Below are 13,256 nucleotides of genomic sequence, written 5' to 3'. Positions count from 1 at the left end.
CCAGCCCTTGGGAGAACGGTTCGTAGGTAAGTGCCCCCAACTCTGAGATCTGTCACAGCCCAGATGAGGCCAGCAACACAGAGCCACTGGTTACATCAACTCTCAGACCTGGCCACCTCCACAAGAACACTTGGCAATTCCACAGAACCATAAGAACTTTGACCTCTTGGAAACAGGACTTAACCAAGAAAACAGATTGATGAAAAATAATAAGGTTATGTTCCCTATTAAAATGTCCATCACTGGGTGAACTACATGGCATCCTTAACATCAAGGTCTCCCCTGATACCTGGTTGGCCCCACCCTGTGTCATTCTCTGTTTTTATCACTACCTGATTCATATATTTACTTGCTTATTTGTTTATTGTCTTTCCCCCCACCAGTCATTAAATTTTTGCCCCTGCTCTATCCCCAACACCTAGAACAGTGCCCAGGATTAGTAGGTGCTCAATAATATTTGCCAAATAAAAAAAGTGTCTGAATGAACTATGAGTCTTTGTGTTGCACACTAACTATGACTGGGCACCTTTACTTAATCCTCATGACAGCCCTACAGGGTAGGTGTTATTGTCTCCTTACAGATGAAGAATGAGATTTGGAGAGAGAAAGTGATTTGATCAAAGTCACAAGGTAGTGAGTGTCCCCAAGAACCTTAGTTTCCTTTACTCAAATTGGAACAAAGGATGAGAAATCCTGCTGGGCAGTGGCCCTCATCGCCTCCATCACTGTCTCACACCTGAGTGATGAGGGTTTAACCAGAGAAAGGAACTTCCTGGGAGACTGGGATTGGGGCCCAGTCCTGCGCAGTTTCAGAGCCTAGGATGCAAGCGAGGAGCCTAAGGACCAGTGGAATATCCAAACAGACTGCATCTCTGGCTGAGATCTGGTTTCAGGCAGAAAGATGAGAAAGCTGCACACAGCTCCTCAAATGAGTCTAGGGATGATCAGAGTGTCCAGGAGCAGGTTGGTTGCTCCTTTCTTGCTGATGTTTCTCAACAAAGAGTCAGCCATTGAAATTATTGAAACATACATATTTTTTTTTCAGGTGGATCAAATATTTAAATGTTTTTTTAAGTGAACTATAAAAATACTGAAGAAACAAAGGGAGAAGTTTGTAAAATCTTAGAGTAGAGAAGTCCTTCTGAGTATGTCACCAAACCCAGAAACCATAAGAGAAAAAAACATTTATTTACATTAAAAATAAAAAGTCTATGTGGAGTAATATTCCATTGTATATGTGTATTACTCAGCCATAAAAAGAAACAAAATTGAGCTATTTGTAATGAGGTGGATAGACCTAGAGTCTGTCATACAGAGTGAAGTAAGTCAGAAAGAGAAAAACAAATACCATATGCTAACACATATATATGGAATTTAAGAAAAAAAATGTCATGAAGAACCTAGGGGTAAGACAGGAATAAAGACACAGACCTACTAGAGAATGTACTTGAGGATATGGGGAGGGGGAAGGGTAAGCTGTGACAAAGCGAGAGAGAGGCATGGACATATATACACTACCAAATGTAAGGTAGATAGCTAGTGGGAAGCAGCCACATAGCACAGGGAGATCAGCTCGGTGCTTTGTGACCACCTGGAGGGGTGGGATAGGGAGGGTGGGAGGGAGGGAGACGCAAGAGGGAAAAGATATGGGAACATATGTATATGTATAACTGATTCACTCTGTTATGAAGCAGAAACTAACACACCATTGTAAAGCAATTATACTCCAATAAAGATGTAAAAAAAAAAAAGTCTATGTGGAAAAACCCACGATCAAAACCAAAACACAAACATAAAACTGTAACTGGCTACAAACAATGTACTTGCAAGTCATTTCAAAATAAAGAGCTGATTTCCCTAATATATAAAGAGCTCTCATAAATCAATAAGAAAAAGACCAATGGCCCTGTAGAAAACTGGGCACAAGATACAAAAAGACCATCTACAGAAAAGGAACTACAAATAATGTCTCTCAAACCTGTGAAAAGTTGGTTATCCTCTCCTATTAAGATAAATGGAAATCAGAGACTTCCATGGTGGCACAGTGGTTAAGAATCCTCCTGACAATGCAGGGGACATGTATTCGAGCCCTGGTCCGGGAAGATCCTACATGCCTCAGAGCAACTAAGCCCATGCACCACAACTGCTGAGCCTGTGCTCTAAAGCCCACGAGCCACAGCTGCTGGGCCCACATGCCACAGCTGCTGAGGCCCACCTGCCTAGAGCCTGTGCTCCACAACAGGAGAGGCTACTGCAATGAGAAGCCTGCATGTGGCAACGAAGAGTAGCCCCCACTCGCCTCAACTAGAGAAAGCCCACGCACAGCAACGAAGACCCAACGCAGCCAAAAATAAATAAATAAATAAAAAATAATTCATTTTAAAGAAGATAAATGGAAATCAAACTAAACTTGCATATTTTTTACTTATAGGTAAAGATTAAAAACTTTAATAATGGGCTTCCCTGGTGGCGCAGTGGTTGAGAGTCTGCCTGCCGATGCAGGGGACACGGGTTCGTGCCCTGATCCGGGAAGATCCCACATGCCGCGGAGCGGATAGGCCCGAGAGCCATGGCCGCTGGGACTGCGCGTCCGGAGCCTGTGCTCTGCAACGGGAAAGGGCACATCAGTGAGAAGCCCGCATACCGCAAAAAAAAAAAGAAAAACAAACAAAACTTTAATAAAAAATTGCAATGGTCAAAGGATGGGGAAATAGACTGGTGCAAACTTCGTGTAGGACAATATCTACAAAATTATTAATGTGTATTCCCTCCCCCCTTTTAAATTGAGGTGAAATTCACATAACATAAAATTAACCATTTTAAAGTGAACAATTCAGTTCATTCACTATGTTGTACAACCACCACCTCTGTCTAGTTCCAAAACATTCTTTTTTAAAAAAATTATTTATTTATTTATTTTTGGCTGAATTGGGTCTTTGTTGCTGCACGTGGGCTTTCTCTAGTTGAGGCGAGCAGGGGCTACTCTTCTTTTTCTATGGATTTACTTATTTTGGATATTTAATATGAATGGAAGCTTAGAATATGTGACCTTTTGTGTATGGCTTCTTTTTTTTAATATTTATTTATTTATTTGGCTGCACCAGGTCTTAGTTGCAGCATGTGAACTCTCAGTTGCAGCATCTGGGATCTAGTTCCCTGGCCAGGGATCGAACCTGGGCCCCCTGCATTTACAGCATGGAGTCTTAGCCACTGGACTACCAGGAGAGTCCTGCATATGGCTTCTTAATATAACGTTTTGGAGGTTCATCTACCTTGTAGCATGTATCAGCATTCCATTCCTTTTTATGGCTGAATAGTATTCCATTGTGCATATATGCTACAATTTGTTTATCCATTCATCCAGTTGATGGATATTTGGGTTGTTTCCATCTTTTTTTTTTTTTTTTTTTGCGGTTTGCGGGCCTCTCACTGTTGTGGCCTCTCCCGTTGCGGAGCACAGGCTCCAGATGCGCAGGCTCAGCAGCCATGGCTCACGGGCCCAGCCGCTCTGCAGCATGTGGGATCTTCCCGGACCGGGGCACGAACCCGTGTACCCTGCATCGGCAGGCGGACTCTCAACCACTGCGCCACCAGGGAAGCCCCTGTTTCCATCTTTTGACTATTATGAATAGTGTTGCTATGAACAATGAATGCCTTTGACACAACAGTTCCATTACTAGGCTGATCCTACTAATATGCCCACACAAAAAATTATATGCCCACGCAAAAAATTGAAAACAATCTGAATGTTCATCATTGGGGGGCTAGCTACATAAAGTCTGCATATTTGCAGAGACTGCTCTGCAGCCCTCACAAGGAACAAGGCAGCTCTTCAAGGACTGATACAAAAAGATAGAGGTATCTTATGTGAAAACTTCAGGTGCAGTATACAGTGTAGAGTATGCTATCATTTGGGTAAAGAAAAGGAGGGGAAGAGGAAAGATTTAACATATATATCTATATAATTTTTATTTATCCATTTATTTAAAGTGAGATATAATTGGCATATAACATTGTATTAGTCCAAGGTGTACAACATGATTTGATATATGTATATATTGTGAAAGGATTACCACAATAAGTTTAGTTAATATCCATCACCACAGAGTTACAAGTTTTTTTCCTTGTGATAACTTTTAAGATCTATTCTCTTAGCAGCTTTCAAATATACAATGCAGTATTTTTTTTTTTTTTTTTTTTTTTTTTTAGCTGCATTGGGTCTTTGTTGCTGCACGCGGGCTTTTCTCTGGTTGTGGCGAGCAGGGGCTACTCTTTGTTGCAGTGCGCAGGCTTCTCATTGCAGTGGCTTCTCTTGTGGAGCATGGGCTCAGTAGTTGTGGCTCGCGGGCTCTAGAGTGCAGGCTCAGTAGTTGTGGTGCACGGGCTTAGTTGCTCCGCAGCATGTGGGATCTCCCCGGACCAGGGCTCGAACCCACGTCCCCTGCATTGGCAGGTGGATTACTAACCACTGCGCCACCAGGGAAGCCCTACAATACAGTATTGTTAACTATAGTCATCATGCTGTACAGTACATCTCCAGGACTTACGTATCTTATAACTGGAAGTTTGTACCTTTTGACCCCCTTCATTCATTTTGCCTCCACCTCCCACCACCTCCTGCCCCACCACCTCTGGCAACCACCAATCTATTCTCTGTATCTATGAGTTTGGGTTTTGTTTTTTGTTTCGTAGATTCCACGTATAAGAGAAATCAAGCAGTATTTTTCTTTCTCTGACTTATTTCACTTGGCATAATGCCCTCAAGGTCCATCCACATTGTTACAAATGGCCGAATTTCTTTTTTTATGGCTGAAAATATAAAATATATAGAATATATATAATAAATTAAACATGTATTCTATATAGTGTATAGAATATATAATAAATATATTCTATATAATATATTGATTCTATATTATATATATATATATATATATACACACACACATATATAAACTTTCTTTACCCATTTATTCATTGATGGACACACAGGTTGTTTCCATGTCTTGGCTATTGTAAATAATGCTGCAGTAAACATGGTGGAGGCAGATATCTTTGAGGTAGTGATTTTGCTTTCTTCAGATAAATATCAAGAAGTGGAATTGCTGGATCATATAGTAGTTCTATTTTTAACTTTTTGAGGAACCTCCATACTGTTTTCCATAGTGGCTACACCAATTTACATCCCCGCAACAATACACAACAGTTCCCTTTTCTCCACATTCTTTTGCCAACACATGTTATTTCTGGTCTTACATGTTTCTGTTTTTGTTTTTGTTTTTTTGCTTGAACTTGCACAGAATACCCCTGACATCTCTGGAAGGATCCACAAGAAACTAGTAATATTGGTTGTCTTCAGAGGGAGGAACTGTTCGAGCCATAGTGAAATGTATTAAATTTTTTGAATTAAATCTAAAATAAATCTTGTCAAGAACAGATATGGGACTCAACAAAAGCTATTTTCACGGTGCATGAAAAAAACGTAGCATAAAAATCTTTTTCCTTTTTCTAAGCTTGCTCCTTCCCCCGCCTCCATCCCTCACATGCTGACTGAGTTAGCTGAGGCAAGGTCTCCGGCCAGGAGGGGGCAGGCTTGGGTTCCTTCGAGCAGTTGAGAGAAGGGTGTCAGGATAAGGGTATAACTGGAAAGTGAGGAGTTGCATGGCCTCCAGGGAGAACTCTACCCAGAAATGAAGACAGACCCACCCCAAGGAACCTCACCTACAACTTCAGGCACTGGAGACAGAAGAGCCTGGAGGCTTCTGGAGAGAAAAAAAGGTAAACAGAGCCAATCCAAAGGCCTGGGAATGACAGGGGCACTGGATTTCAGCAGCAGCAACAGCCAAAAAACAATGAACAGAGCAGTCAGAAAGAATTCTGAGCCAAAATATCAATCAAAAGCAAAGGCAGGGCTTCCCTGGTTGGCGCAGTGGTTGAGAGTCTGCCTGCCGATGCAGGGGACAAGGGTTCGTGCCCTGGTCTGGGAAGATCCCACATGCCGAGGAGCAGCTAGGCCCGTGAGCCATGGCTGCTGAGCCTGCATGTCTGGAGCCTGTGCTCTGCAACAGGAGAGGCCACAACAGTGAGAGGCCCGCGTACCACAAAAAACAAAAAACAGAAACAACAAAAAAAGGCAGAATACAAACCCTTTCAGAATTGCAAGGACCCAGAAAATTACCGGGACCCAGTCATCCTTTCTTGGAAAGTTGTTAGAGGATGTGCTTCAGCAAAATGACAGAGTAAACCAAGAGAGTCAGGCTTGGGATCCAGGCAAGAGCAGAGGCTCCCAGGAGCCTAGGGAGCCAGAGGAGCCTTGGTAGCACTGGAGGAACACTTAGGTCAGCTTGGAACAGGGAGGATGGGATTGCCATAGAGCTCCACATGGCTCTGAAAACTTAAAATAGTTAAGCTGGGCAACAGACCACCTGTGACACCTGGCTGCCAGGAGCTTCTCTGAATACACCTAGAGGACAAGATCTTCATCTACCCAGGGGAGTCCAAGATGGTGAGTTTGGGGAATAAACTGTGTTTGCATTGTTTCCTCTAGTTTTAGACTTTAACAGCTTCTGAGCCATTGGCTGGTGGGATGAGGAGGTTACCCCACTGATAGAATTGGGTTTGCCCCACTCTGGGTCCCTGGTCCATTTCTGTCCTGATGACAGGTTGTAGCTCAGGTGTCCTTTGGAAAGCTTTCTCTGACTTCTCCCCCTCCCCCTTGCCAGCTGGATCAAGCACCATCCACCAGGACTTCCACCATCACTGCAGGGGAGCTCATTTCCATTAGTACTGTACTTCTGTGCCTAGTGCTTGGGGCCTGACACACATGGTGGGGTCAGTAAATTAGCTCCCAGGCTACCCTGGAACTGAGTCATTTGAGGGAGGGGCTGTTGGGCACAGCTCCCTGCCCCAGGAACCTTCTTCCTTGGGTGGAGGGAACTCCCAATGGGGCAAGGCTGGCCTCCTGGAGGAAGTAAGGCCTAGTGAGCATATGCTGGGCTTGGGTGTGGAGGCGAAGGTAGGGACTCCTCCTGCAGCCCTCCCTGGGCCCTGGGCTGTGGGGCCTCAGGGGCTTTGAGTTGTCAAGCCTGCCTTCCTGGAGGAGGGAAGGGGAAGAGAAATACCCTCTGGGGGTTCTGAGTCAGCTGCACTGTCATAATGGAAACAGCACAGCCCTGGGTGTCAGGACACTTCCCCTCTGTGGGCCTCAGAGTCCCCCTCGTTATGAGATGGAAATAACAGTCCTGCACAGGGAGTTGGGCTTCAGTGACAGAGGGTGACAAAGCACTCTGTTAACATGCTGCTGACCCGCTGACCCAGTGGTGGTAGGTAACCAGGAGTTAAGAGGCTGCAACATCTTGCCTCCAACCCAGATGAAAGTCTTTCACTTCCCTTAGGCGCAAGTCTGAACTCTGACCAGTTGGAGTCTTTGGGGGACCATGGATTCCTTTTGTCCATCAGTCACTTGCACTCTAGTGAGGCCCCTGCTGTCTGTCTAGAGAGGACATCTTGATTGGAGGGGCAGCTGTTTAGGAGACTGGCCTTGAGGGCGGGAGCTGCTTCTCAGGATAAGGAAGGCCAGGGTGACCACCAAGCCCCATCTGGGAGTGGAGGGTGCCAGGCCGAGTGGGTGAGGCATGGAGGTCTCCTGAGGGAACACTGTGCTCTGAGACTCTTACTCAATGTGTCAGTCTGACACCTCCAAGGACATCTTGTTCCCATCTTGCCCTTGCGTAACGTCCGGGCCCAGCAAGAAGAGGCCTGAGGCTCTGCCATGGACACTGATCCAGCCCGGAGGCCCAGGTGTGCTCTCATCGACCCCTACAGCCTCCCTGGGTAGGGAGGAGGGACTTTTCCCTCTCAAAGACTCGTGCCCCTTACGTGTGGGCGAATGTCAGCCTGCTCAGGTTCCTGTGTGAGCCGGGCCAGCGTCTTCGTCTATCTAGGCCTCAGTGTTCTTGCCTGTAAAGTGGGGTTGATAACAGCGTTGGCTGATTAGGAGGCTTGAGGAGCCGGAGGGCACCCAGGCCGCCCACAGACTCCGGGGCGGCGGGAGGTTGGGGTTTGGGGGCGTCACCGCCCAGCCGGCCCCGCCCCGCCCCGGCCCGCTTCCTCCTCCCGGGTCGGGCGGGCGGTGCCGTCGGCCCAGCCTTCTGCCCGGCGCCCCGCGGGCAGCCCCGGGCCGCTGCGCCATGTCCGCCAACTGGTTCCGGCGCCGCTTCCTGCCGGGGGGTCCGCTCCCCGCGCCGCGGCCGCCCCGGCCCCGCGCCAGCCCCGTGCCCTACCGGCGGCCCCGCTTCCTGCGCGGCTCAGGCTCCAGCCCCGGCACCGCCGACGCCTCGTGCCGCCCGGACGCCCGGCCAGTGCGCAGCCCGGTGCGGGGCCGCGCGCTGCCCTGGAACGCAGGCTACGCCGAGTGAGTGCCCGGCCCCGAGCGGCCCCCCTGCCCCCGACACTCCCCGCTCCCTGCGACTTTCAATCCTGAGGCCCGGACCCCCACCCTGTGATCCTGCCTGGGGTCCCGTGCTGACCGAGAAAACAGGCCAAGCTGAGTGAGGGATCCCGCCTCCCCAACCTTGTGGATATCTCCCTCTTGTCGGCACTTCCGCACTCTTGACAACCTCCCCTATTCCACCTCAGGTCGGGAAGGACCTGCCCCCCTGGGGCTTTCAAAAGAGGTAGGGATACTAGGTAGAATTCCAGCGTTCTGGGCTTTGGAGACCCCCCCTCCCCCCGCACACACATCTCACCCTGGGTTATGGCCTGTGCAGCATTGGACAGGGATTCTGGCTGAGGTGGGACAGGGGGTAGGCAAGGAAGCCCCACACCTCCGCAGGCAGACTTGCCCTTACCTCCCGGCCCAGGTCAGCAGGTAAGCTCCAGATGGGCTGGGCCCTGAGTTTTGCTTTAGCTGTGAGGTTACTGAACAGTTAGCAAATTTCCAGCATTTGTTTGTCCAGGTGTGTGTCAGGGACAGCATGGGGGCTGTTACTCGAGGGAGGGTTCCTCTCTGTGTTCCAAATCTGTTCTCTGTGCCCATGGGGGCATAGGTGTGTCCCTAAAGGGTCACTGATCACTTCCTGGCCTCAGGATCATCAATGCAGAGAAATCTGAATTCAATGAGGATCAGGCGGCCTGTGGGAAGCTGTGCATCCGGAGATTTGAGTTTGGGGTTGAAGAGGACCGGGAATGGCTGACCTTGTGCCCAGAGGAGGTGAGTGCAGCTGGGCCTGAGCCCCTTTTACAGGCTGGGGCCAAGACTGGGGCCAGGACTGTAGACTGAGGTTCTTGCCCTAGTGCCCTACATTCAGCCAGGGGACAACTGGGGAGGCCAGGCAGAGCCTGACGCCAAGCCCTTCCTGTGCAGTTCCTGACAGGTCATTACTGGGCACTGTTTGATGGTCACGGTGGTCCAGCTGCAGCTATCCTGGCTGCCAACACCCTGCACTCCTGCCTACGCCGGCAGCTGGAGGCCGTGGTAGAGGGCATGGTGGCCACTCAGCCCCCCATGCACCTCAGTGGCCACTGCATCCGCCCTAGTGACCCCCAGTTTGTGGAAGAAAAGGGCATTAGGGCAGAAGACTTGGTGGTCGGGGCTCTGGAGAGTGCCTTCCAGGAGTGTGTGAGTGTGACCTTTGGCTGGGAAAGGAGGGCAGGTGTTACCCTCAGGGACCTGAGGGACTCTGGGTTGTGGGGTGTCCCTGCACATGATGGTGATCACCCTGGATCTTTGGATTGGGAGGACAAGATTGGGTTGGTTGGTTTGTTACTAAACAGTTATCATAACCCCACCCATTTATCCAGCGCCTACTATATGCTAGGTGCTTTTACCTGTATCATCTTGTTGCACACCCTGTGGGTCCTTGGTTTCCCTTCCTCACTGTTTTGAATAGGACTTCTCTACCTCCAAAGGGATATGTCTAGATCTCCTGACCACAGGGATCTTGGAGTCATAGCTAGACTTTGCGCTGGGACTGCCACTGCTTGCTAGTGGGGAAGTAAACTGTAGGGTGAGGGTTGGGGACAGTGGTATGCTGGCAGTACAAGCAGCAGCTAAAGTAGCCTTGGTTTGCTCCAGGATGAGGTGATTGGGCGAGAGCTGGAGGCCTCAGGCCAGGTGGGTGGCTGCACAGCCCTGGTGGCTGTGACCCTGCAAGGAAAGCTGTATGTGGCCAATGCTGGGGATAGCAGGTGAGTGAGCCCAGAGGGTGGGTAGGGTGGGGTGGGCAGACAGGCAGCAGAGGCAGTGGGGACAGTGAAAGGGGGAAGTCGAGACAGAATTGGGGAAGATTGGCTGAATTGTGTACTTAGCATGTGTACTTAGCATGTGTTGAGTGTGAGGGCGGACAGCAGATGCCAGGGAGGGCAGAGACCTCAGGGGCCAGGCCAGATGGCTGCGGCTTTACCCTGCAGGCCTTAGGCAGTCATGGGGGCCTTTGAGCAAGGGATTGTTATGGGCAGAACTGGCCCCTGGTGGTTGGAGAAGGGGCCGGCAGGAGGGAGGCTATGGGTAAGGATGGAGGCTGCCCCACAGACTTCTCTCTCCTCTAAAACCTCATCCAGGGCCATCTTGGTGCGGAGGGATGAGGTACGGCCCCTGAGCTCTGAGTTCACCCCGGAGACTGAGCGGCAGCGGATCCAGCAGCTGGTAGGTGCCCTTGGCAGAGGGAGGCTGTGCAGCCCCAACTCCTGGGCCACCAGAGGGAGCCTGATCTGAGCATGGCCTCCCTATTCCAGGCCTTTCTCTACCCTGAGCTTCTGGCTGGTGAGTTCACCAGACTGGAGTTCCCTCGGCGACTGAAGGGGGATGACTTGGGGCAGAAGGTTTTGTTCAGGGATCACCACATGAGCGGCTGGTGAGCGAGGTGGGGTTGGGGGACACAGTGGGGAGAGCCCTGGGGTCCAGGCTCAGATGTGTGGCCTGGGGCAGTCCCCTTCTACCTGGGCAGGGTGGGCCCTGTGTTGGGGGTGGTGAGGTGGTAAGTAGGGCCTGGGTTGATACTGGGTTTGCTCCTGGTAGGAGCTACAAGTGCGTGGAGCAGTCGGATCTCAAGTACCCACTGATTCATGGACAGGGTAGGCAGGTCAGTGAATGGCGCCTCCAAGAATCTCTCTTAAATTGCCCCCTGTAGAGGTGGGAGCTCCTTTGTCCCTTGTGGGGAGCTTTAGCTGGGGTCCTAGGTACTGCTCCGAGGTCAGAGGGTGTTTCTCCCTCAGCCCAGGCGCCCAGGGCCACAGTCCACCTCTTGGTGTGCTTTACTTGTACATTTGCTGGGGCTGTTTGCTGTCACCTCATACCTCCCTTGTCTCCAGGCTCGGTTACTGGGAACACTGGCTGTCTCCCGGGGCCTAGGAGACCATCAGCTCAAAGTCCTGGACACAAATATTCAGCTCAAGCCCTTCTTGCTCTCTGTCCCACAGGTGAGGGGGCAATAGCCTACACCAGCTTCTATCTGCCCAGAAAGGCAGACTACGCAAGGTTGGCTGGAGCTGGGAAGGGAGCCAGTGAGGAAACCTTAGGCTTAACTTGCAGGTGACTGTGCTGGATATGGACCAGCTGGAGCCGCAGGAAGAGGATGTAGTTGTCATGGCGACTGATGGGCTCTGGGATGTCCTGTCCAGTGAGCAGGTGGCACGGCTGGTGCGGAGCTTCCTCCCTGGCAACCGAGAGGACCCACACAGGTACTATAGCTGCTGGGGATCTGCCTGGGCCTGAGTTGGTGCCAGCAGAAACACCAAGAAGTCATGGCTGAGAAGACAACACTGCAGATGAGTCCGGCTAAGAACAGTTGGCCAGGACTAGAGCTATCTCAAGCTTCCTGGGGGTGACTGTGGGTCCCCAAAATCTCTGAGTCCAGACACCCATGGTCCAACCTGTGGCCTTCCCAGGCTTGTGGCTTGCTTGGCCCCACAGTTAGACTGCATTGCTTGGGTCCTCAGTGTTCAGCACAGTGCAAGTTCTCCCTGAGGGCTGGCCTTGCCTCTTTGCTCTGGCCCCGAAGTACATCTGCAGGATGGTCCCCACAGGTTCTCGGAGCTGGCCCAAATGCTGATACACAGCACACAGGGGAAGGACAACAGTCCCACACAGGAAGGGCAGGTGTCCTACGACGACGTCTCTGTGTTCGTGATTCCCTTGCACAACCAGGGCCAAGGGCGCAGTAGCCACTGAGGATTCAAACATCGCATCCCAGAACCACTTACGGGCCAGGTGCATTGTGAGCGTCCACCATGGTCAACAGCAGGTCTGCCTGCCCCACCCCCAGACCCAGCCCTGACCCCCCCAACCCACTTCAAGGGAAGCATTTCTACGAGGCAGTCAGAACTGGAAGAACGCAGGGAGTCCAGCTCCCCAGGTCCCCCTTTGGCAGGCAGGGAAAGAGCGCTAATATCAATAATGTCTGGCAGAGTCACTTTACAACTTAGGAATCCATGTAAGCCTCCTCAGATAGGATCCTTAACAGCCCACTATATTATTCCCAGATGGGGACAGCTGGACTAAGGGCATTGGCCAAGGATGCCAGGAAGGGCAGACAGCCTGTGCTTGGATCCAGGTCTCTAATGCATGAATGTCAGATTGTCTACTCAAACAACCCCCCAAAGCCCATGCAGTGTCTTATGGGAAGCCTCGTATCTGCTAAACAGCCATCTTGAAGCAGCCCTTGGAGAGAGACCAGTTCAGGTCCTACCCTGCTCCCCTCTGTGCTGGAGGAGAGGCACAGGCCCAGGGGCTGAAGTTGGGGGAGAACTAAGGGCCAAGGAGCCCCAGAGTTGGCTGAGTAGTGAATGCCCCGATTACTGCTGCTGCCTCTAGCCCAGTCTCCCGATTGCTCCTCTCTGGCTCCAGCCCTGCCCTAGGCTGATGCCTCAACAACACCGTTTTGTTGTTCCCCATCACCTTCCTATTAAACGTTTGTGTGCAGAAGAACCCTTGTGAATCGTGAATTGCTGTATAGCTTGACATTACAGTATACCTTTTGCTTTTTCTTGTTCCCTTCTAAAAAAATCACTCTTAGCCTTAGCTCCATCTTACAAGTTTGCCTATAGTCAGCATTGTGTTTTCTCTGTGGCGTCCCCAGTTCGCAGCTTGGGGTGAGCCCCAGTGAGAGAACTGCTGCCCAGGGAACAGAAAGGAGGTCTCCACCACCATCTGTGGGCTCTGGGCTTGAGGTATCGGAAGGGATGCCTTGTTTTTTTAAGGCAAATTATAGTGATTTTAGTATAAAGTTTATAGTAAATTTATAATAAAGCTAGATTTA

The 13,256-nt window shown here is 50.4% G+C and overlaps 2 protein-coding genes across 5 annotated transcripts in view; one reads left to right on the top strand and one right to left on the bottom strand.

Annotated features, from left to right (window-relative positions):
* Positions 1 to 4,212: 4,212 nt before the first annotated feature.
* WDR82 (WD repeat domain 82) overlaps positions 4,213 to 13,256 on the bottom strand; it is a 30,518-nt gene continuing 21,474 nt past the window's right edge. Inside the window, exon 8 of the mRNA XM_070046631.1 lies at positions 4,213 to 4,487. Within this exon, the coding sequence (XP_069902732.1) occupies positions 4,462 to 4,487 (26 nt within the window). The 3' untranslated portion in view covers positions 4,213 to 4,461. The remainder of the gene's footprint in view (positions 4,488 to 13,256) is intronic.
* Positions 8,073 to 12,925, top strand: PPM1M (protein phosphatase, Mg2+/Mn2+ dependent 1M). 4 transcript variants are annotated; one of them, XM_070046628.1, is made up of 10 exons: positions 8,073 to 8,413; positions 9,088 to 9,211; positions 9,365 to 9,619; positions 10,076 to 10,188; positions 10,561 to 10,645; positions 10,735 to 10,853; positions 11,018 to 11,081; positions 11,311 to 11,418; positions 11,531 to 11,679; positions 12,146 to 12,925. In XM_070046628.1, exons 1-10 carry the CDS (start codon positions 8,190 to 8,192, stop codon positions 12,273 to 12,275), a joined length of 1,371 nt encoding a protein of 456 aa, XP_069902729.1. In that variant the 5' UTR covers positions 8,073 to 8,189; the 3' UTR covers positions 12,276 to 12,925. The 4 variants fall into 4 exon arrangements, with proteins under 4 accessions (XP_069902729.1, XP_069902730.1, XP_069902731.1 ...); XM_030867346.3 differs by having other exon boundaries at positions 8,077 to 8,413; positions 12,025 to 12,925; XM_070046629.1 differs by lacking the exon at positions 11,311 to 11,418 and having other exon boundaries at positions 8,075 to 8,413; positions 12,025 to 12,925.

The sequence above is a fragment of the Globicephala melas genome, chromosome 11 (genome assembly GCF_963455315.2).
Source record: "Globicephala melas chromosome 11, mGloMel1.2, whole genome shotgun sequence".
Classification (NCBI taxonomy): domain Eukaryota; kingdom Metazoa; phylum Chordata; class Mammalia; order Artiodactyla; family Delphinidae; genus Globicephala; species Globicephala melas.
This window is presented reverse-complemented; position numbering and strand designations above follow the sequence as displayed.